This window comes from Haemaphysalis longicornis, unplaced genomic scaffold, assembly GCF_048455015.1.
Source record: "Haemaphysalis longicornis isolate Haplotype H1 unplaced genomic scaffold, Haemaphysalis longicornis Haplotype H1 scaffold_2, whole genome shotgun sequence".
In the NCBI taxonomy this organism is placed as follows: Eukaryota; Metazoa; Arthropoda; class Arachnida; order Ixodida; family Ixodidae; genus Haemaphysalis; species Haemaphysalis longicornis.
In genome coordinates this window covers 154,216,897-154,237,530 of record NW_027526295.1, presented here as the reverse complement: position 1 = coordinate 154,237,530, position 20,634 = coordinate 154,216,897, and the positions used below count along the sequence as shown (strand labels likewise).

The window sequence follows — 20,634 nt, the reverse complement described above, 5'->3', positions numbered from 1 at the left end:
TGTATGTTCACCCCGATTTAAATTTCTTTGCGTGCTTTTTTAAGCATGAAAGAAAGGCTGCAGTCTTCAGTTGCCCCTTCGGCAGAGCTTTTAATCAGCGGCTTGTCAAATGTACGTGGCTGTTCTGTGTCTCAGTATCGCTACTCTTTCCAGTAGGCAATACTATCTCCCAGTGGCGTAAATCCGAGGGGCAAGGGGGGGGGGGGACGTCAGACATTGCGCGGAATATTTCTGTATTTATAAAACCACAATGGACGCCAATGCAAGATGTGTGTCCCCCCTTGTGATTTTTCTGGATTTACGCCACTGCTAACTACTCATGCAAAAAACCAGCTCTTCTAATAATTTCCAAATCTTTGCTTATCGGCCTGCCACTGTTTAAATCACATTGAATCCGCTGTACAAGCCGCCAGTTCACCGCTGCAGGAAAAAATGCCGCTGAGCACGAGGTCGCGGGTTCGATTCCCGGCCGTGGTGGTCGCTTTTCTGATGGAGGCGAAAAGCAAAAATGCCCGTGTGTACGAGATTTCGGCGCACGTTAAAGATCCCCAGGTGGTCACAATTAACCCGGAGCCCTCCACTACTGCGCGCCTCATCGCCTGCGTTGCGTTGGCGCGTTAAACTCTACAATCAATCAATCAGGAAAAAATGCCAAGAAAATGCCGAGCGCTCGTAAGCACGTGCCTCGCGGCGACCGCCGAGCGTCTTCAGCACGCGCAGTGGCTTTAGCAGAAAAAAAAAAAGATGGTAAAAACACCGAGGAGCGAGAAATGGCGAGCGCTCGCGAGTGCGTACATCGCGGCGACCGCCGAGTCCCCGGCTCGCGCAGTGGCTATATCAAAAGAAAAAAAAAAAAGACAAATCCTGCCCTGCGCTGTCGTTAAGGGCTCCCACTCATGTAAAAAACAACAATTCCGGCGCTAATGCTAAAGATGAAAAGACACTTTGCTTGGGAGAGGTCACCGCGGCCGCCGCATTCTCTAGAACATGGATAATTGGAGACATGGCTACAAGTGTGCCAGTCTTCCCCGAGACGGCTTGCAGATCCCGCCACCGCTGCCTCGAGCCAGTGACGAAGAGCTGGTGGAAGTCTACAATGCTGAGGATGACTTTGCACCTACCACTTGCCGCAAAGACGACGACGACCTCTTCGGTGCATATGGCGACAATTACTAGCACCGCAACTATGCAAATAAACAGTGATACTGAAACTTAACTATGTGTCTAGCAATGCTCACCTACAACGGCTGCGCCTTTAAGCCTTGCGCGTGAGTGCAAGCTTCCCCGCATTTTTGTAGCAGCGGCCATATTAGTAACCGGACAACAGGACGACAAGGATTGGATTGAATTGGAAAACCTTTATTTGTGCCTGCAGTGAGCGCTCGCGGGCTCCTACGGCGCCTACGTCGTCTTCGGGGCGCCTGCCGCGCGGACTGAGTCCTCGCTCGCCGTTGCCTGCTCGCCAGGCCTCTGCGTGCTAGCGCCTCGATGACCTGCTAGCGGGCCCAGTGCTGATCTTCCTTGTTTTCGCTCCCTGCGGCTGCTTCCAGTCGCGGTGGGATCCTTCCTGACTTGGCTTCTTCCGGGTGTTTGGTGCAATCCCACAGGATGTGCGTGAAGCTTGCCGTCGCCCCTCGGCAGACTTTGCACATGTCGGTCGGGTGCGTCTCAGGGTATATGCGATGCATCGGTGACGGGCTGGGTAGCGAGCCGGTCTGGAGCTGCCTAAATAAAACGGCTTGTTCTCGACTCAACCCCGGACACAGGGGCGGGATAGTTCTGCGAGCCAAGCGGAAAGCCTTCGTTATTTCGCTGTACTCAGTCATACGGTCTTTCGTGTTGAACCACGTCGGAAGGTCTGCCGAGGTGCGGTCCGAGAGTGCTCGCGCCTCGGCATGTGCCGTCTCGTTGTGGTTGTCGTTGCGGTCCGACGCGTTGCCTGCGTGTGCCGGGAACCACTTGATTCTAACTTTTCTGCATTTTTCGGTAACCGTGTGCAGCATGCGTGCCGCTTCCTTTGCTACCATGCCCTTGGCGTAATTCCTTACTGCCTGCCTTGAGTCACACAACACCGTGTGACAGTCGTGGTCCGAGATGGCCAGGGCGATGGCCACCCCTTCTGCTTGTTCAGACTTGGTGCATCTCACGCTAGCGGCCGTCCGCAAGACGCCGGTCGTGTCAACGACGGCTGCTGTGAAGCCGTTCTTAAGATTGGTGTACTCGGTCGCGTCCACGTAGCGCGCGTGCCTGTCGTTGGCGTGCAGGTTGATCAGGGCCGTGGCCCTCGCTGTCCTTCTTCCCTTGTTGTGCTCGGGGTTCACGTTATTGGGTATTGGGTCCACCCGGATGTTGCGCCGGATCTCGTCGGGAACGAGGAGTTTCGTTTCCGTCCTGTCTGGGTATCCTATTCCTAGGTCCTCCAGTAACTGTCTCCCGGTCCTGGTTGTAGACATCCGCTCAAACTTGGCGGCGCGTTGGGCTCCGCTATTTCCTCGAACGTTGTGTTTTCCCAGTTGCAGGAGACGAGTGGTGCTCGTGGTTTCGTACAGCCCCAGTGCTGTCTTGCACGCTCTGCGGATTAGAATGTTCATCTTGTCGCGCTCGTACTGCAACCACTTGTGGTAGGCGGCTACGTACGCGACGTGGCTTATGACGAACGAGTGGACGAGCCTGATTAGGCTCTCCTCCCTCATGCCGCCTTTTTTGGATGTTACTCGTTTGAGTAGTCGCGTTGCCTTCGCTGCTTTCGCCATGAGCCGGGCGATGGTGTCACCGTTTCTTTCATGCGTTTCTATTACCATGCCTAGTATTCTAATCTTGCTGACCTTTGCGATTAGTTGGGATATTGATCTCCTCGCGTTCTCGTGAGTTGATCTTGGGCTTGCGTTTCCTGACGGGAGGATATACCAGGAGTTCCGATTTGCTCGGCGAGCACCTCAGTCCGGTGCCTTCAAGTTGATCCTCAATTGCGTCGACCGCCGCTTGTAGTGTGGACTTGATGTGGGCGTCGCTGCCACCTACCATCCACACCGTTATGTCGTTCGCGTAGATGGTATGTCTGGCGTCTTCGATGCTCGCGGGCCTCTCGGCCACTCCGATCATTACTAAGTTGAAAAGCATCGGCGAGATGACATACCCTTGTGGCGTCACCTGCTCGTAACTCGGCGGCCCTGCCCGTGAGGAAATCTTTGATGTAATTTTAGGATCTTACTCCCATATTGAGCCTGGAGACGTGGGACAGTATCGCCGTGTGCTTCACCTTATTAAAGGCGCTCTGCAGGCCGGGACCCAGTATCGCTTTGCTGTCGTCGGTTTTGCCGTCGAAGATTTGGTGCTTCAGCTGTATCATTGCATCTTGCGTGCCTAAGCGCTGTCTGAAGCCAATGATTATCGCCGGGTAGAGGTCCTCCTGTTCCAGTTAGTCTTGCCACCTGTTGAGCAGAACGTGCTCCAGTACCTTGCCCACGCAAGACGTGAGCGAAATGGGCCGAAGGTTGTCCGTGTCGGGTGGCTTTCCCGGCTTGGGAATCAGTATGGTTCTAGCTTTCTTCCACTACTTCGGCAGCGTGCCTACTCTCCAGCATTTGTTGAAATAATCCGCCAGGTTTTTGATCGACTTGTCGTAGAGGTTCTTGAGCGCCTTGTTCGTGACAAGGTCCGGGCTGGCCGCCGACCTGCTGTTGAGGTTTTGCAGAGCCGTGCGGACCTCCTCCACGTCGATGTCTCTGTCGAGTCTTTCATTCGGTATTCCGCAATACGGTCAGTGTTGTTCCGTGGGTGTAGTTGGCAGGTATTTGTCGCTGATGCGTTTGATTACATTGTCGGTTCCGTGCCTAGAGACTTCCTGGTGGATGAGCTTGGCCAGTCTGTCTCGCTGATGTGACTTTGTCAATTGGTTTCATCAAGCAGATGTAGTAGCAGGTTCCATGTTTTCCCGCTATGCATCTGACCGTCGGCTACGTTGCAGATCTCGTTCCGCTGCTGCACACACAGAGTGCGGCAGTGTTCCTCGATTGCTCGGTTGAGCTCCGTGACTTTCTTTCTTAGCTTGCGATTGAGACGCTGTTTTTTCCACCGGTTCAGTATCGACTGCTTAGCTTCGATGAGGTGAGCTACACGGCTGTCTATTCTGTTGGTTTCTATGTCCGTTTCTGTTTCATTTGTTGAGTTTCGTATGTCTTTGGTGATCTCGGTGGTCCACTAGGTTTTGATGTCTTCGATTTTGCTCCCTTCCTCGTTGTTCTGACTTCTGATGTCTCTGAAGGCTTTCCAGTCGATCCATGTGTGTTTTATGGTAGTGGTGCCGCTGCGTTCCGGAATCACAATCTTCACGATTGTGTGGTCACTGCCTAGGTCCACCCCCGTATTCCTCCAGGTGATCGTCAACGGGTTGTTATTTTTCACGAACGTGAGATCGGGGGTGGTGTCACGGGACACAGAGTTCCCAATTCTCGTCAGGTGTGCCGGGTCTGTTATCAGAGTAAAGTCGAGTTCTGTTGAGTCTTGAGCTAGGTTGCGACCTTTCACTGTGCTTTTGTCGAGCCCCAGGCGGGGTACATCGCGTTGAAGTCGCCGCACGCGATCAGCGTGTTGCGGCCCGCCGCGGTGCTGGCTTTGTGGAGGAGGGCTTTGAATTTCTGATTTCTCTACGATGGATTACTATAAACGTTTAGTAAGAAGATGCTCTGTTTCCTTTTCTTGGTTGGTATAAGTTTGGTGAGTGCGTGTTCAATCTTGATGTTGTTCAACCTGTGTTCGACGAAGGTGAGTCCCTTCTTGACCAGGGTGCAGAGGCCCCTGCCGTTCGGCGGGCCGGCATGCACTCTGTAGCCGGGAAGGGACGGTGTATCTGTCAGAGTTTCTTGCAGTAGAAGCACATCCGGCTTGTGTGTGGCGTGCTCAATGTGCTGTTGAATGACTGCCTTTTTTCTGACTGAGGCCACGGCAGTTCCACTGCCACACTGTTACGCCAGTTGCGTTGGAGGCCATGATTGTCCTAGAGAGAAGGAGGGCGCTTGTATTCCTTGGTTTAGTTGCGCGATTGGGAGTATGAACGTCGAGTGACTTGCAATTGGTTGTAGGGTTCTCTCCAGGCAGGTGAGTCTGCTTATGTTCTCCGTTTCGAAGGTTTCGATGGCTCATGTCATTGATGTGAACAGGTCTCCGAGCTTGGCGAATTTGACTTCGAGGTTGTGGCCACTGTTGATGCTCTTGCTACCCTTGTGTTTACGTGGGTCCACGGCTCGTTTCTTCGATGCCGGCTCCTTGTCGGACGACTCCTGGTTAACCATGACCACTTCTCTATTGTTACTGTTGCTGCTTGGATTGGAGTTTTGATGCTCGATGTTGCGGTGTTCGTTTCGGATCTCTGCGATCTCCTTGGTGAGGTTGTGGATAGTGGCACGCAGGGCTGCATTTTCTTGCCTGAATGTTTCAATGATTTCCCGCTCCTTTTTCGAGGTTTTGTCATCGTTCTTAGCATTGACGTTTTTGTTGTCACTTAAAGGAGCCATGAAGAAAAAATACAACTTCGTTTAATTTGAAAGAACTAGGATTCAGTATCTCACTCAGCTCCATTACAGCCACAAAAGATGTTTTTTTTAACAAAAAAAGCAAGAAGTATTTAAAAACTTTCAAATTTTGCGCCACAGTGACGTGTTATGAGCAAGAATGACGTCATACGGGCCAACAATAAAACATAATTTTCAGTGCGTAACTGCACGTTAGCATTCAAGTGATGCGGTCAAATGCAACTAGAGGTCCCATTACAGACGTCCAGTCATGTGTCGTCGCGACAGGTCAGTTAGGCGGCCGCCAATCGCACAAACAAGGTTCCGTGACGTCATAGAAAAGTTGTGGGAAATTGGCTAGGGGGTCGCGACTGCTTCGTACGTTTTCTTTAATATCTCCGTTATTTTTTTGAAGATTGCGATGATATTGGTATCATTGTTATCGGAACTAAGCAGTCTTTCTAATACACCCAACTTGTATTTTGTCTTCATGGCTCCTTTAAGATGTTCTTCGTCACTCCTCGCACTGCATCGACCCAGCTTACACGGTCGCGCGAAGGTGATCTTTGGCATGTTCCTTTGCGCGTGTTTCTGCTTTGACTCCATTTGCAACTGCTATCCATGGACTGTGGGTGATTTCGCGAGGGCGTCCTTGATTTGCGCGCAGCTGGCGTGTCGAGCGGTGGGAAGTCGCTCGCCAACGGCAGCTGGTGTTCGGCCTTTCGACGCTCCCACTGGCGCTTGCGACAACGTATCACATGTTGCTTTTTCCGTTAACGGCGCATGTTCTGTGGCCTCGTCAGTGCTTTCAGGCGTCCCTCAGGGCTCTGTTCTTGGGCCACTTTTCTTTCTCGTTTTTATTAACGATATCGTACGTGGCATACAGGTAAAAATTAAACTTTTCGCGGATGACTGCGTTCTTTACAACGAAATCTACAACCATAACGATCAGGTCGTCTTAAACGCATCACTTGAAAAAATACAAACATGGTGTACTAGGTGGCAGATAACTCTTAATTACAAAAAAACCGTTTCAATGACCATTACACGCAAAAAAGCCCCATTGAAGCACACGTACCAAATAAACGATCATAGTCTAGCTGAGGTATCATGTTACAAATATTTAGGAGTTTTAATCACATCCGATCTGAAATGGAACGAGCACGTCACGTGCATTCAAAAAAAGGCAATGCGAAGAATGTTACCGAAAGCTTCTCAGGATACCAAACTGCTAGCTTACAAAACTTACATCAGACCACTATTAGAATATGCTTCAATCATCTGGGACCCATACACTCTAGTTAATACAAATAAGCTTGAGAACATACAAAGAAAAGCCGCGCGATTTGTTTATAGTTCATACAGCTGGTAAACGTCTCCTACGAGTCTTCTCCGCAGGGCCGGTTTGGAAAGCCTTGCGGTACGACGTTATAATGATCGTCTAAAACTTTTTTACTTGCTGTATAACGATGGACTTCATATTGACAAGGAAGCATAACCCCAGCCAGCCATTTGCCGCCCAACACGATCCAATTGCCCGATGAAAGCCGCTGAATTTTTGTGTAAAACAAACGTCTTTAAAAATTCCTTTTTTTCCCCGTATGTGCCATGAGTGGAATCTGTTACCTGCTGATGGTGTGCAATGTCCTGGTGTCTCATCATTTCTTCGTGCCCTGTTGAATTCAGCATGATTGAGACTTCTTGTGTAGTTGTTAACCTACCGATTGCACTTGTACAGTTTTTTTTTCGGTTCAAAGTGTTGTACCCATAGAAGTATTTTTATGCTTGTATGTTATCCCGTTTTTTCTCTCTCTGTTGTATCGCCCACACCTGCTCAAAGATCCAGGCTAGCAGTAACCTGTAATAAATAAATAAATAAATAAATAAATAAATAAATAAATAAATAAATAAATTGCGGCATGGTCGAAGGACTGGTTTGGAGAGGGATGATCGGGAGTGCAAAATGAAACAAAATGCACCCCTTCGTCTAACAACGACGACCACCACACTAAAAATAAATAAATGGGCTCTGCTCGCTTCATGGGTTGGTTCGTTTAGTGTTGAACTTCATTTCGTAAAGCATAGCGTTCCCCCGTCGTCACCCTTTCGAGAGGGGGGTAGTATAGTTAAAGTGCAGGTGCGGCGTTTTCGCAGAGTGGAATACCTACCCGTGATTGAGGCTAATCCGCTAGCATACGACATGAAGTTAGTGAACTAGGGTAAACAACAGCAGGGAAACAGTTGTTGCAATAATTTATTTCAGAGAAGTAGTAGTGCTCTCTTTTCAACGCATTACACACCGGAAACAGTAGATTCATCACAACCACGATTTATGAACATTGGGCCCTGGCATGTGAACAAAGCCCAGATCAGTATCTTGACACGTCATATGTGCATTTCAGCAACCGCAGCTATAGATAAACTCTGAGAACATAAACAACAGCACAAACATTACCATTTTTTTCGCCCCATCCTTCCCATTGCGCCTTGATAACCATGAACGAGTTTGTTCGTTTTAAATGCGGCGCGAAGCCAGCGCCGACATTTGCACACTGACCTCTTCCGTCACGACCCCCGAGGACAATTAATGAAGCCTGACCAATGAAAATAGTCAAGTCAGTCCACTCTTACAAGTTCAACCGATGACAAATGCGCATTTAATACGGCCATCATTTTTAATGCGATAGCATAGGAGGCCGACTTCTCAGGTTTTGTGGTTTCCAGTCGACAGTCCGTACAACATAGCACGCACTCTCCACCCAACCTCCTCATCCTCCATACCGTGCCGTAGTAGTCGGTCCATAAACTGGGTGTGTAGGAGGTAAGATGGAGGAGCGGGCAGAGAACAAGGTCCTCTGCTCTCTCCGCAAGAATCCTTCACATGTAAATGTAGAGGAGGAAGGAGAGGAGGATAACGGGTCATAAAATACACTCTCCTCCGGCCTGTGTCAAGTGTTACCCTTCTTCAAGATCACCAAATTCCACCCCATAATATAGGTATATACTCTGGGCCACACTTGTTGAAGCTATCGCAGTTCTAACTACCCTTGTATTTCTGAATTGCCTTCGGGGACTGCTTTAACAATCTTCATTTTTAAATGAGATCCGCCCTTCGAATCAGTATTGGCTATGAGCGCGCGCGCTTGTTAAAATGCATGCACGGCAACGCACATCAGGACGTCGTACACCTTTCTGAGGAAACCGGTGCTGGTATACGTGCGGGCAACTAAAAGTTAGTATTTTTCCAAGTAACGTTCATACAACACCATAGACACTAAGTATAGCGCTAAACAGGGTGCACGATAAGACATTCTTGTTCGTTTTAGCGACAGCATCATGCGGGTAATTGTTAGTACAGAAGGTCCTGGGTCATCGGGAGAGGTACCATTACAACTGCTGCGCATTCTTGCAACTGTCGTGCGGAAACGTTTTGGTTGGTGTTATGTGGAAATGTTCCGCATGCAGTTGCAGGAATAACGGGTACACAGAGCCCGTATATGTATACACGTACCATCTTATTGTACTGTAGGGATATGTAGCGGAGTCACTTTCTTTAATGGGCAGCACGTGAGCAAAGAGGTATATATGCTCGGTACATTTATGAGCAAATCGCATGGTACCAAGAAAGAGACACGTCATGCTTCTCACAAGCACTGTACTTTAGTTGTGCTTACGCCCGACGCTGAAAAAAATATTTACTGAGCAGAGAAACGACAGTTCTTTATCATTTTCTTACTTTGTTTGGGTTGTCCAAAGAGAAAAGAAAAAGAAAGCACGTGGTCACACATCAACTTTGTCAAGCCAACAAAGCTATATACAATATTTATGGGCTAAAAGTTTATACTTCACTCACGTCGAAAGCGTAACATTTGCGGGGATCACAGTAGCTTTTTTTTTTTTGTAGGGATGTTTTTTTGCGACGCAGCGGACATTGGATATGTGAGCACTTGTGGCCAACAGCTTTGCCACACTCCTGTTTTGTAGGCACGCACACAATCTTCATCCAGAAATCTCCTGTAACATCTCGTCAGTATAACTGTGTAGTATGAGATCTTCTACACTACATGCCAGTAAGTAGAAACACAACAAGAAAAAACAAAACAAAAACAAAGTCGGTCAAGGGACTCATGACATTCCCCTACGCTCACAGATTTTTTTGCCTTAGTGAAACTTGACTACTATGTAAATTCTCAGTAAAGGCATTAAAGTCGGCGTAGACCGCAATGGCAAAATTCCGCTGTATCACGATGAGGTCATTAGGGGTAGCCGTAAGCTTGGTTTAAAGATGCTGGATGTCCCGCACCAGTCGTAGACTGCGTAAAAGATTTTCAGCTTCACCCCCCCCCCCCCCTCCAAAATAGCAGTCGCGGTTTGCTTTGTATGCCTGCTTTCCGCAGCTTAGTTGAACAAGGCCAAGATAGAAAGGGGAGGATATAACGCCCACAGTTGCTCTTCATTCTCTTCCTTGGCATGCTTTCCTTTATACGACGGTAAACGTAGAAATAATCTGGTAGGCGATTATTCCGCTAATATCGTACCCTTCCTGTAGCTTTAAAAAATGTAGAAATAAAAAAAACTGTTCGAGCATTTCTACGCCCCTGTAATTCCTCTGCAAGTACTGTCGCAGTGAACGTGTAATAACGAGGCTTAGTCATTCCTAAATACACTGTCTGCACAAGCTATAATTATTGCAATTCCAGACACCCACATACACAACTATCAGGTGTAACGCTATGCGCGCACTTAATCGTATCGAGCTATTAGCGTGGTTCACAAGAGCATAAATATTTCCTCAAAGACAGCCTGCCCGTACTTCGAAGTTGAGGGCATTGGCTCATTACTACCTAAATCATTCATCGCAACTGTAACTTCTGGCATGTTTTTGATCTCCGTTACATTTTGCTTGAAATCCCGGAGCAAAGGCGTGCTTTTTTAAGCCCTAGTAAAAATGTCTAAGGTTAGTATTTTCTAGGTGTTTTCTAACGTATCCTCTCTTATTGCCTTGTGTTAGAACGTCGGAGGTGTGTCCACGGAAATGGAAAATAGTCGCGTGGTTTCGTCGCCTCCTTTGCCACGACCCCGGAAAACTAACGCTGACAAAAGCTGGTGCTTGCAAGTAACATTGTGATATGTATCCTCTCACATCTGTTAGCAGTTTTTGGCACTTAGCTGGGTCCATGTTTAAGCCCGTGAGGGCCCACGAACTCAAGTGCGGGTGGCGTTTCTCATCCTCATTACGTTATAGCTTCATAACACCTTGAATGTAGGTGCGGCCGCAAGAAGGCGCCAGTAAAGGTTGGTCCAAAGTAATATCTGGCATCGTCCTAAACTTGTAACTTATCTCTCCGAAGAGGAGACTGGGTTTAGAGGGTAACTGAGATCTGTTAGTAAAAAGGAAATAATGTTTCACCACCAAATTTTGTTTTCTTCGTTATTATTCAAATTATATTGCTGTGCTCGACGCATAGGAACAAAGCTATATATGCAGCGCAGCGTGGCCCCACGGGTTTATAAATTACAGCATGCACTTTTCCGGGGTGAAAAAAAAATCTCGCACGAATGCAATGCTCCAGTTTACATTTGTGCATGTACACTCTATAGAATCATACTAATATAATTAAAATGATGCTAAACGGTACCGAAGCAACGTTCTTCCAGATGGAAAGAAGGATGTTTTGTAAAAAAAATAGCGTCCACTCTCGCAATATCGTGAAGCCCTATACTGCTGCTCTAATGTAATGGATACTGACAACCTGTAAAGCCGTCACCTTTCTTTTGATTACCCGAGACAACGCACGAACTTCGTCAACACGCTCGGAATACAAATTAGCTCATTATAAAGAGTCGTGGTGCATCAGCACCATTTGATGTAGAATCTAAGCTCGACTACAGTACTGTATTCGACTGAGCTCGACTACAGAAGCACATTCAAAACCAAGCCATTCGTATCATGACGTTTAGCTTTGTTGTACTCCCATGTCACTTCCTTGTATCAACACCTAGATCTCCTCCCGTTGGATAAACTTATTTTATAAAATCTTGGAATGACCGCCCATCAACTTGTTTCTGATAAGAGAGTGCTTTTTATAATCGGTACAACTGATTTGACTAACCATAACATAACGCGATTTGCATCCCAACATAATTTTTTTACTCCCAAAAGAAAGAACAAACTGTGGTAAACAGACGGTTGGATTTGCCGCCATTAAATTATGGAATAACTTGCCTATTAATGCTAAAAATAAATTAAGTCGCTCATCTTATAAACAATCAATTATTAAGTTTATCCTCGAAGACCACCACTTCTCACTTGATTCGTCCGCACGACTTTGATCTTTTGTGTAAGCTCACTTTTTCTGTTCTATTTCTCACCATTTTTTTGCCTCTTTTGTCTTTGCACTTTTTTGTATGACTGCGACGTGTCCTTGCTTTGTGAACAAACTTATTCTGTGTGAGTGTTGTGTAATGTTGCAATAATCTTCGCATTAATTCTTTTTTAGCTTCCTTCTGTTGGGATTGCTAGAACTTTACATTGTAATACTGTTCATTTACAAGCGGTCCCACCGCAGTGCCGCACTTCGGGACCTCTTTCTGTAATATCAATCCCCATGCACTGTATACTTGTTATCGGTTACAATAAACTGAACTAAGCTGAACTGCAGGCTTACTCTAGGTTTCCAGGGAGACAAGGTGGCATAACCTTTTTGCGTTGCTAGCTTGCAACCGAGTAATCTAATAATATTACCTTTAATGTTAAAAACTATCTTGGTAGCTATCATCTTCATAGCCCGTGCACGGGAGGATGCAGTCTCATTTGTAAGAGGAGTGCATATTTCTAAATTAAAATACCTGTCAACATTTGCCAAAGGAAGCAAATGAATTGATGCACGCTGCACAAATAATACACAACAATCAACTCTAAAACTAGCAAAGCGAACACGTTGTATTCAATGTTAGCTCTTTTCACCCTCCTTTAACGATTTAATAACAATTTTCAATCTTTCGCTTCATCCCATATTTTAGGTATCATCCTGCGTGTCTAATACTTTGTCGGTAAGACCTTGGCCGTGAGATCTTAGGGCGCATCATCTGAAACGGTGCGAACATCGTCCGCCTGATGTTGATATTTTGTATCATGATATATGGTTCACGAATAGATTTGAAATAGCCTATGGAAGAAAAACCCGCGGAGCACCCGTCACCTCGGGGCCTGACCAATAGGGTCTTGTAATGTGCAACAGGTAATTCATTTACACACATAGAAGCTGTGTCGGGGTGTTTATGACTTCCTACTGCAATGTAGTCAGGCATTTCTACTGCTGACGATAAAAGTGTCCTCGAAACCGTTATTTAGTTGTCGATTGGTTGACTTAACGCGATGACCTGCGTTCATGAACCTCGGTCCTAAAGGACAGCATAAGACACTTGGCCCGCTCTCATAAGCACACGAACGTATCTCTGTGGGGTATTGCTGGTATTCTCGAAGAAATCCAGTGGCCGAACTATTGTTGAATGCGGTAGCGGAGGGCGCAAGAGAAGATCAACGGTGATCTGTTCGAGGACACTTTTTCTTTACATGATGTGACCCTGGAACTGGATCGTTTTGCCAAGTTTCATTTTCTACCGCTGTTCCGTAAAATTTCTAGGCCATTCGCTCAGTTCCGACAAAATACTTCCACTGTCGTTGAATAAGGTTCGTTCGACGACAATTTCCTCAAGGTGGCATCACGCGTTATATGGAGATCATTCTGTCTCAGCTTTTCTTTTTTTTGTGCTCTTCAGACCTCGACCCAGGCCTCGATCCCATTTTCTCAGGAATAATCTGTAGCTGGCTGGTGAAACAAGGATGGCTGGTCTTTTCCCAGTGGTAGTTGTTTCTGCATGCCTAATCCCATCTTCCAACTGACGTACAACACGTGGTAATATCACGCACATTTGCGGTGTACATGTGTGGGGTTGCCGATGAGTCTAACGAACCTGCGAGCACGAGAGCGGATTGTTAGAAAGCGTGCAGGGATACATGACAGTCTATTACAGTCCCACTCCTCGTCTCTTTGCAATTACTTTCGTGTCGTGGGCCATATCATGTCCTCTCACTAATGACATGTTCCTCAGTGCACCCAGAACTGTCATTTCGCCACTCGGACATGGAACTTCGTGGCGCTAAGACCTATATTCGTTTAGGGGGTGTTGAAGACTTCTTTGTTCGTTCTTAAGGTACAGAGCTGTGGATGTACACTTCCGCAGTTCTGAATTCTCTATACAGTTCTCAATACATTCAATACGCCAAACCGGTCGTCGGAACGAGCGAAGTGCATGGCCGCAACGTTAATCTAAAGCCTTCCACAAGTATAGTTTCAGTCTTAACGTTGGTTTTTCTTGTCGCCATCTGGTCACTATATCATGTCTGCTGTAGGGCTCCTGCAAGTTCCAATGATGTTTCGGGAAGATAAGTGACGAAAACTTGTTTCGATGGGAGTAGCCCTACTAAAGACGCTTTGAACACATGTAATAAAGCTCGCTATTACTGCAGATGCTACCAAGTACGGTATACTCGGTGATCTGTCGGTGCATCTTCTCCCGTGTTCCCAGCGCACTTGTTCGTCGGCAGGTCCCGCGTGCCATACAGGGTGTTATAGCAGGGTAGGGCAGCATCGCAGATAAGTGTGTTATACGTGATCTTCCTAAAACGTGTCGTCCCTGTTTTTAAAACACGGACGTATTTCTCTAGAAGGCGGAGAAGTTGAGGTCGTGTTGAGCGAAGATCTGCTCGAAGCGCGCCGGCACGATGGCCTTGCGGTAGCACCGCGGCACGTGCATGTGGGACTCGAGGCCCATCAGCTCGGCCAGCTGCACGGCGTCCGGGTTGCAGTCGACCACCATCATGGTCAGGCTGACGCGCGTCAGCGGGTTGCCGTCTACCAGGGCGCGCAGCAGCACGCCGCCGGCCTCCCGGTCCGCCGCGTACACGGGCCCCATCATGGCGCCGCCCAGGATGTTGGTGCCGATCTTGCCGAAGCCGCACACCACTTCGCGCCCGTCCTCGCGCCGCCTCCGGACCACGGCGCGCGCGAACCCGTCGGGGTCGTACACCGTGTACGTGACCGCCTTCTCCCGGTTGTAGCAGTGCACCAGGGCGTCGTACGCGATCACCTGCGCAAGGAAGCGGGCAAGCGCGAAGGAGACTTACGGAGAACAAAAGTCTGCAGGGTGAACAGGAATTGCCTGGGGCTGCGTAACTGGGTTAAGCATGTATAATTTTTTCAAAGGCATGCCAATGGGACTCATGGCTGTGCTACGATGTGTAGAGTAATGAAAGACGTGCCTATCCCAAGTTCGGGCTATGTCAACTGTAATGTTTTAATGTGGTCGTAGCATACGGGATTTTCGACAGTTATGTTTAGGGCTGTGAAACAAGCATAAACTTTGACCTTTGCGGGCACAGGAATAAAAACTTGGACTGTGACACGCGCACCAACCTTTGTCGCTATACAATAAAACAACCTTGGTTGATTTCTCGGTCATAGGAATCGGTAAAACACGAAAGTAAAACCTGCAGTGAAATCTGCAGCTGAGCATGATTTGCGGGTCGACGGCTATCTTGTGGGTTTGCTTGGTGAGCGACGTCCTGCTGGCGGGTCGCTTCGGCAAAGGTGTACTGGCGTAATTTCCGTGGCGGATATGACGTCAGCGAAATCTTGATGTATACTGGCTGAAACACTTTAGTGTTAAAATATAAAACCCGAAAACGAACAACCCTAAGTATAACGTACTCTTTAGTACCAAAGGTTGCTTCCCCGCAAGAAGACCCTGCAAGAAGACCCTTTACAGGCCGCTTGCCCCGTTGTACTGGCGTCATTTCCGTGATGTATATGACGTCGGTGCATGTTAGTGTATCCGGAAATAAAACACTGCCATGTTAAAAGAGAAGTTGAAGAAAAGAGCAGTGGGGAGATTAAGCTTTGGATCCAATAATTGGAGGACACCCAAGTATTTGTACCGAATTGTTCATCTTGTAACTGCTGCTGGCGCAAGGAAACGTGCGATTTGTTTCGCAATAGCTCGAAATCGAGTATTTTAAGCATTGCACCGTCTGACGTGCTTGTACAAGTTGACCGTTCTGGTTGTTCGGTGGTTTCTGGTGAAAACGTCTTCAACGCTGACTCCTCTATCACATTCCAACATCTCTTGGGCTACCCTTCCTTTTTTTTTCTGGGTCGTGCTTTCGCTACCCTATTCGCTTTCGCTACCCTGTTACCACGATTTGAAGCAGTTCCGATTGCCTCATGTCGTGTGTCATGCTGCAGTATTAATTTTCATGCACCATCAACCATAGCTAGAGGCTATACGGGACTTCTGTTACCATTTCTAAATCCAAAGAGCACGAAACGTTGCTCAGACCTGGTTAAGCGCGACATTCCGTTGGCAAAAAATGTTCAATAAAGAAATGTTTAAATGTCTTTACGCATTTTTCAAGGCTTACAAAAGTCTCGCCTCCCTGCCACTGCTAGCTTTAGTAACTCTTCATTCTGAATAACACTGCTCGTGCCGAAAAGCTGGCTGCACTAACTTTCGCATGACGGTATGTATTTTATGTTGGTAGCTTTTTCCTGCTCTTTTCTTTCAGCCGTTTTAACTCGAGTTCTATCCCACCAGGCGACACGAGGGTGTAGGTTAGAGACTGCGTGCCCTTTGGTTACATATGAAGACATATAAGTGCCAAAGAATGATCTATCCCCCGGTCATGAGTCTCTAACCAAATGGCAGGAGCACTGCCTCCGGCTCCTCCAAACAAATACGTTTCCTCATCCGTTAAAACTTCACTTGCTCCATCCCACGAAGTACTTCCCACAGTGCAAATGTTGCGCTGCCCCGGGCACCCTGTACCATATTGTATGGGAGTGTTCCGCAAACCCCGAAATTCAAAGATTAGCGCACCCTTCCCGTGAGCAGTGGGAGAATGAGCTGTCCAGCTCCGGTCTCGATTCCCAGCTTAGGCTGGTGGAAAGGGCCGTGGCGGCAGGGGTCTCCAATGGAGTCCTGGACTGAGGGCCCCACACCACATTACGATGCTGTCTATAAAGTTTATCCTCCTCCTCCTGGTGAGCTCTTTCCACTTGCTTAACCTTCTACTTTTTGTACATTTTAGGGATGCTGCTTCTCGGCAGTTTGTGGCGTATACCGCGCCATTCCAAGGCCCCTGAGTATATATATATCCGCGGCGTCGGCAGGGAATGCGGCAGATGTGAGTGAAAGATAACCCGTCACGTGCCATTGTTTCCTCTGGAACGCCCAGCACAATTGCAGGTACGAGTTTTTGTTTACAGGTACGAATTTAGCATTCCCAAACCGCCATCGCGCGTTTCGCCCTGCATACGCAGGTGGCGCCGCCGTCCCAAGTTCAGCATGAACAAAAAAAAAAAAGTTGGCATGAACGTCCAAATTGGCCGCGATGTTTTCATAGGGAAAATCGTTCTTATTTATGTTCTGAATAAACAGGTAAGGGCCGTCCTTGATCTCAGTGCTAAACAAAACAGACCACAAGATGCGACCATTGTGTAAAGCCTGGACGCGAACGGATCCGCGGTTTTTAAAGACACCCATTTATCGATGTAACACTTTACTTGGCACGATATCTCGAATTTTGGGGTTGTTTTTGACAGCACCATCAATGTACTGGCCGGTCGATGGGGCTTGGTGGGGACTTCAATTAGCGAGTGCGAGCATATGTCTCCACGCGCCGCCACGCTGTCTTCATTTAAATGCAGGGTGCATCGCATGTGGCCTATTTTCTATTCCGCCCGGGTTGTCTTTTGACTGAAGCAATGTTGTGCGCTGTCAAAGCCTAGACGGCAAGCCGCAGTCTAGGTACTCTGGACGAGGGATGCCCTCCACCGGTAAAGGGCCTGCCATTAGCTATTCTGCTCACCAACAATGGTTGTAATTGCAAAGCACTTTGGGGGCTCGCCTTATCGTCGCAGCTCGTTCGCTGTCACAATGTCTAGCGACTGCCGGAATCAGGCGGCGCAGCGAGATAACGAATTTAAGTAGAGCCCCATGGCGTTACGGTGTAACGGACCCAAACAGAGACTTCGAAAAACAAGCGATTTCGAAAGTGATAACCGTTCGAAACTCCTGAACCTCTGACTCTTGTCATACATTTCCAAGTTGTTTAGCGCAAAGGAAACTGCAGGTACATTTGAGGCAAAATCTGTGTATATAACCTGCAGCCCCCGCGTTCACGTAGTAAGGAACGCCGGCTGGGTTGGTGGCCGCCAAAAATGTGGCCGCCAAAAAAATGGCCGCCAAAAATAGCACGCTTCAAAACTGCGCAGTAAGGCGAACGCACGTGCGGGATGAAAGCAAGCACAAAAAGAACAGAACTCCCGATCGCGCTTTTCCTGGCAGGGGGCACGCGAGTACTCCGAAAGCGGGAAATTTGAATTGCATTGGACAAACCTACGTTTAGTTCATCAAGACAAGAATGAGACAGGGAGGCGAAGAGCGTGAGGTGTGGTAGCAGTGAGCGGATAACGGCTCCACAGTCCATTCCGACAGCTTTCAATTTGAGTGCAATGGTTTAAATTTTTTCTGTCTCTCTCTTTTCACGATCATTTTTAAGTCTTCATATGAGAACAACAGAGCATTGCAGTTTATACCGCACCCACAAGCGCGAGTCCGAATCCTGCATACCTGGGGCAGGAGATCCGCGTCGATGGGCACAGCGCGCAGCTGTTCCGAGGGCCGGGCCAGCTTGTCAGTGGTGATAGCGGTGCCGCTGTAGACGTACGTGTTCCACGTGTCGACGTGACCGAATCCCGCGTGGTCCCTGTACGTGCTGAGGTGTTTAGGCACGGCGTTGAGGCCCGCGTTGCAGTCGCCCATCCGCCGGGCCATGGTGCGCCAGAGCCGGGTGCCGATGCCGCGACCTTGCAGGTGCTTGCGCACCGCGTACATGCCCACGAAGAAGAGCGACTCGTGCTGCCGGACGCAGGCGCATGTGGCCACCACCTGACCTGCATAGAGACAAAACATTAAACCCAGTTGCAGCCAGTGTGAAATCTGCTGAAACAGGGAAGCTGATTCTCTTGTGCCCGCTCGATCGTCGAAGGGTTCTCGCCTGAGAACGGCAGCGCCGTCCCCGGGAAAATTATGCGGTTCCCGCAAAGTGATCGGCAGCTATACGACAGCGGCGGGAGGCACAAACACGACTGTTAATCGACCAGATTTAGAGAATATCCCCAAGGTGGAGTAAGTTTCTGCGAAGGAAAATTTGACATCCACCGCAATGCAGCCGTACGGCCACAAAGGAAAGATGTACAACTTTCTCAGAAACTTCGCAGCTGATGAAAAATTCACCCTGGTCCAGGATTCCAACCTGGGACCATAGATAGGCGGTGGTCCCGGTTCCGAACCCTCGACAAGGGTGAATTTTTCTTCCACTGCGAAGTTTCTGAGAAAGCTGTACAGCATTCCTTTGTGACCGTACAGCTGCATTGCGGTTAAACTCAGATTTTCCTTCGCACAAACATTATCTACGCGTTGCTAACGCCTTCTGTAGGAAAATTACTATGGCGCCGACACTTGTACTATCTTCGCCCCCGAGCGAGGATTCCCGAGCGATGTCGTCTCCCATGGACGTGCCATTCTCAATGGCAGAACTGCTGCCGCACTGACCTACATCAAAAAATCCATGTGCCAAAGTCCGGACGACGTCAGTTATACAACCCTTTCGCATTTAGGGAAAAAGGGAAAACATGCCTCCTAAACGTCTTTATCGCTCGTAGGCGAATGGAAGCGTAGAGCACAAATGGAAACACGCTCGCATTGCGCCAGTTTTCAAACCACGGAAAATTCCAACTGCCATCGAGTAATAACGTCCCATAGCCCTCCTGAGCTGTGTCGACAAGCTGACGGAGAATATGGTGCTTTATTGCTTGGACTGGGATCTGACAGTATGAAATGTATATCCAGTACAGATGTCTGGTTTCTGCAAGGGTCGTAGCAGCATTGATAATGCCCTCACCCTTGCAACCAGCATCACGCAAGCTAAGTGTCTGCGAAACATCATCATTTCTGTGTTCCTGGCATAGGTCGGCAAAACAGAAAGAACTCACTCAAACTCAATCACAATTTTTTTCATTCACGCTGTACTCAATCAAACTCAGACTCAAAACGTTCGTCTGTTCAAAAAATCACTCGTACTCACTCATCAAATACTCATTTGTAATCGTGCTCACTTGTACTCAAACTCATTTGTCCTCACGAGTATTCGTACTCAATCTGTACTCATGAGTACTGAATCTGTACTCATGAGTACTCACTCTGTACTCATGAGTACTCAATCTGTACTCATGGGTACTCAATGAGTACTACTGCTCATGAGTACTACTCATGAGTACTACTCATTCTGCACTCATGAGTACTCAATCTGTACTCATAAGTACTCAATTTGTATTACTCACGAATAATCAACTTATCTGCACTGTTAGCTAGGTCGTAGCTCGAATAAAAAACTAAGTAGAAAAAATAAATTGTTTAATTGATTAGAAAAACACAGGTTACATATAAATCAGGACAGAGGAAGAAAACGTCTGACGCGGTGCACTGTCGTTGGGCGACTTACTGCGCGAAGGCAAGTACATGTGAGAAAGCGAAACGGAACGTAGGCACTCGCGTTGCGTCTGTCGTCTCCTCTTGTTCTCAGGCCGGGTCGGGCTCAGGGGAGCTCGGGGCTTGTCGGTGCAGCCGTGGCCGTAAACTGCGTTTTTCTGCGTGTCTTCGGGTGGCAGCTTTTGTCGTCCGTTTTCTTGTTTGCACTACTGTACTCAGGAGTGCATATATTCAAGAGTGCAAGCACTCGCAAAAACAGTATTCATGAGTATTGTACTCATGAGTGCTGTGTACTCATGAGTGCTGTGTACTCATGAGTACTGTGTACTCATGAGTACTCATACTCATGAGTACTCAAACTCATGAGTACTCATACTCATGAATACTGTACTCATAAGTACTCATACTCATGAGTAGTGTACTCATGAGTACTCATACTCATGAGTAGTGTACTCATGAGTACTGTACTCACGAGTAGTGGACTTACCCCTGTACTCACTCGTCATCGTAC

General features: G+C 47.9%; 1 protein-coding gene across 1 annotated transcript in view; it reads right to left on the bottom strand.

The window, feature by feature from the left end:
- Positions 1-7,759: 7,759 nt before the first annotated feature.
- The window catches only part of LOC144169355 (uncharacterized), a 48,887-nt gene continuing 36,012 nt past the window's right edge, over positions 7,760-20,634 (bottom strand). The window contains exons 2-3 of the mRNA XM_077698461.1: positions 18,204-18,526; positions 7,760-14,663 (exon numbers count right to left, since the gene is read on the bottom strand). Coding sequence (XP_077554587.1) covers positions 14,238-14,663; positions 18,204-18,526 — 749 coding nt within the window. The 3' untranslated portion in view covers positions 7,760-14,237. The remainder of the gene's footprint in view (positions 14,664-18,203; positions 18,527-20,634) is intronic.